The 2,498-nt window shown below is 41.8% G+C and overlaps 1 protein-coding gene across 1 annotated transcript in view; it reads right to left on the bottom strand.

Annotated features, from left to right (window-relative positions):
- Positions 1-764: 764 nt before the first annotated feature.
- The window catches only part of LOC108629818 (homeobox protein Nkx-2.5), a 5,120-nt gene continuing 3,386 nt past the window's right edge, over positions 765-2,498 (bottom strand). The window contains exons 2-3 of the mRNA XM_026817594.1: positions 2,414-2,498; positions 765-2,234 (exon numbers count right to left, since the gene is read on the bottom strand). The exon at positions 2,414-2,498 is cut by the window's right edge and continues 1 nt beyond it. Of these exons, the coding sequence (XP_026673395.1) occupies positions 1,488-2,234; positions 2,414-2,498 (832 nt within the window). The 3' untranslated portion in view covers positions 765-1,487. The remainder of the gene's footprint in view (positions 2,235-2,413) is intronic.

Raw genomic sequence — 2,498 nt, 5'->3', positions numbered from 1 at the left:
TGCCTGGTTTATCAGAACTCTATTAATATTAAATTGCTCCATTGAATGCAATATTGGCATAGCGAAAAGAAAGGATTAGAATCTTCGCCAGGTTTATCGAAGAGTTCTTCTACCGGGTTTAACAAGCAAGCTACTAGTTTATCAGATCGGAGTCTGGAACGCATCCAGGAAAATGATTTCGACGAACAAGTGGAGTCAGGTGCATGCAGGTGCATCCCTGTTCAATCTTAGTGGTAGGTGAGAGGACGGGAAACGCAGATGGGAAACGCCACGCGAACTCTCGGGTACCCCGCGCGATATCGGCAGCGACATATTTTTATCAGCTTGTTCCCATGGTCCTTTATGACGGCGGTAGCACCCACGAACGACGATTACGCCGACGCACGTTTGTATCAGGCTATATGAAGGCACTTGACTGCCAGATGACCCGTCGTGCTCGCGCGATAACCTAAAAGGGGCTCCTCACCCATGGCTTCGCTCAGAAGCTGTCAGAACTCACCTATTTATAAATACCCTTTCGCCATATTTTCGCTTCACCGGCCTGGACTCTCATCGGAACGTGGAAATTATGCAAATTGTAGAATTAGGGAGAAGATAAGAGAATTCTAAAAGCCAGTTCGAAGAATATCTAATTTTTGCAAATTATTATTAAAAAGAGAAGTTCTTGAGAAAAGGGGGATCACTTAAAATTATCGGCAGAATGAAAAAATTTCACAACTCAGTCATTCTTTTGGTAAGCATAATACTTTATTTATTGTCTCCATTCTTATTTCTAACAGTAACCAGTCATGCGAACATTGGTACAAAAGTACAGTTATTATTCGTAATAGAGATCGCATCGGTTCGCTCGAATTTCCTGCTCAATTATCGTAAGGAAAAAAAAATAGAATCACGAGAAAGACGGACTCTGCGGAATACGGAGCAAGTAGGTAACTGATGTTTCCGCAAAAGCCACTTGAAGCAATTTCCGTTCGGCCCTCTTGAGCGGCCGCGTTACTATTTCGAAAAGAAAAAGGAAGAGGGGATACCTTAGCTAACTAAAAAGAGAACGAGAAGAAAAAATGAAACACAGCTGCCGATAGGCCTTAACATTTAACTACGATACTTCGAACTTGTAACTATCGCGCGTCGCCGATGATTAAAATGTGCACTAACGACGGTTTTTCTTTGGCTACCTGTTTGGTAACGTTCCCACGTAATTACGAATACGAACGATACTTGATGCTCTTAAATACAAATTGCTTTAGAATTGTTTATACGTTAAACTTTGGCGCAATTTGTAATAAAAGCCTAATAGTGTAGGCCGTTAGACTACTTGTTGCAGATAAATTTAGAGGAATATTAATTTTAATTCACTCGAACACAGTCGAATCATAAACCGAATTTTTCTACAAAACAGCAACCTTATAATCCACAATTTCATAATAGCCTTGTTAACTTAACACTCTCCCACGGAAGCACAATTTGCGATAAACTAAACAATGCATTTACCATAACCGTTGCAAATGTTGCTCCTGTTCCATGTAATTAGCATACTGCATTTGATAATTTGTCGGCCCGTAGTAATTCGGAAACACGTAATCGCTGCTGGATACGTCCATCGGCGGTCTCCCGTCGCTAATCATAGGTTTCGTGTCCGCGTTGATGTTCTTCAAATCCGGAAACGGTGCCACTTCGCCGCTATTCGCATTTCCTCTCATTAGCTTGTGGCAATCATGGAGACTGGCTCGTTGGTCCAAATTGTTTCTGAAGTCCGTGGTAGCGATCGCATGCTGTCTGACTTGTATCTGGCCGCCGTTCAAACTCGATTTATCACTCAAATCAGAGTTTGGTTCTTGTTTGAATACGGGACTGATGCTTACTTCGATGTTCGTCGCCCTGAATTCGGGACTCAGGCGAATTTCGTTCATCCTGAAATCCGGTTGCATCGAGGCGCTCAAGTCTGGCCTGACATTGCTCCAACAAGAGACGTTGTACGGCTCTTGCATGTTTGGTTTCCCGCCCTTAATTAATACAGGCACGTGAATCTTTTTTAAAGCTTGGTTTTTTATATTCTGCGCTTGTAGTTTCTCGGCGTCCTCCATACTCGCGCGTTTGTTCTTGTATCGTCTGTTCTGGAACCAAATTTTTACTTGGGTGCTGGTCAACTTCAGGGTTTGAGCGAGTAACTCCCTTTCCGGGGCGCTGAGATATCGTTGCTGCTTAAATCGCTGCTCCAGTTCATACACTTGATTCTGTAAAGAAATTTGAAGATAACAATTATTTATAATAAATATATTTAATATCATATCCTTTGATAGCCGTTTATAATTTATGGAATGACTGAGTGTAATGTGTCGGACATTAATGGAATGGAGAATCATTAAATTCGGTATTAGAAAACAGTTTTCAATGATTATTAAAAAGAACTCACTTGGGAAAATAACACCCTTGGCTTCCGCTTCGTCCTTTTGCCAGACTGGCTTTTTCGTAGTTCAGTTTTGCTCGAAGTGACCACG

The sequence above is a fragment of the Ceratina calcarata genome, unplaced genomic scaffold, assembly GCF_001652005.2.
Source record: "Ceratina calcarata isolate Rehan_Ccalc_2016 unplaced genomic scaffold, ASM165200v1 scaffold588.2, whole genome shotgun sequence".
Classification (NCBI taxonomy): Eukaryota; Metazoa; Arthropoda; class Insecta; order Hymenoptera; family Apidae; genus Ceratina; species Ceratina calcarata.
The sequence above is the reverse complement of the archived record's forward strand: the minus strand, read 5'-3'. Positions and strand labels throughout refer to the sequence as shown.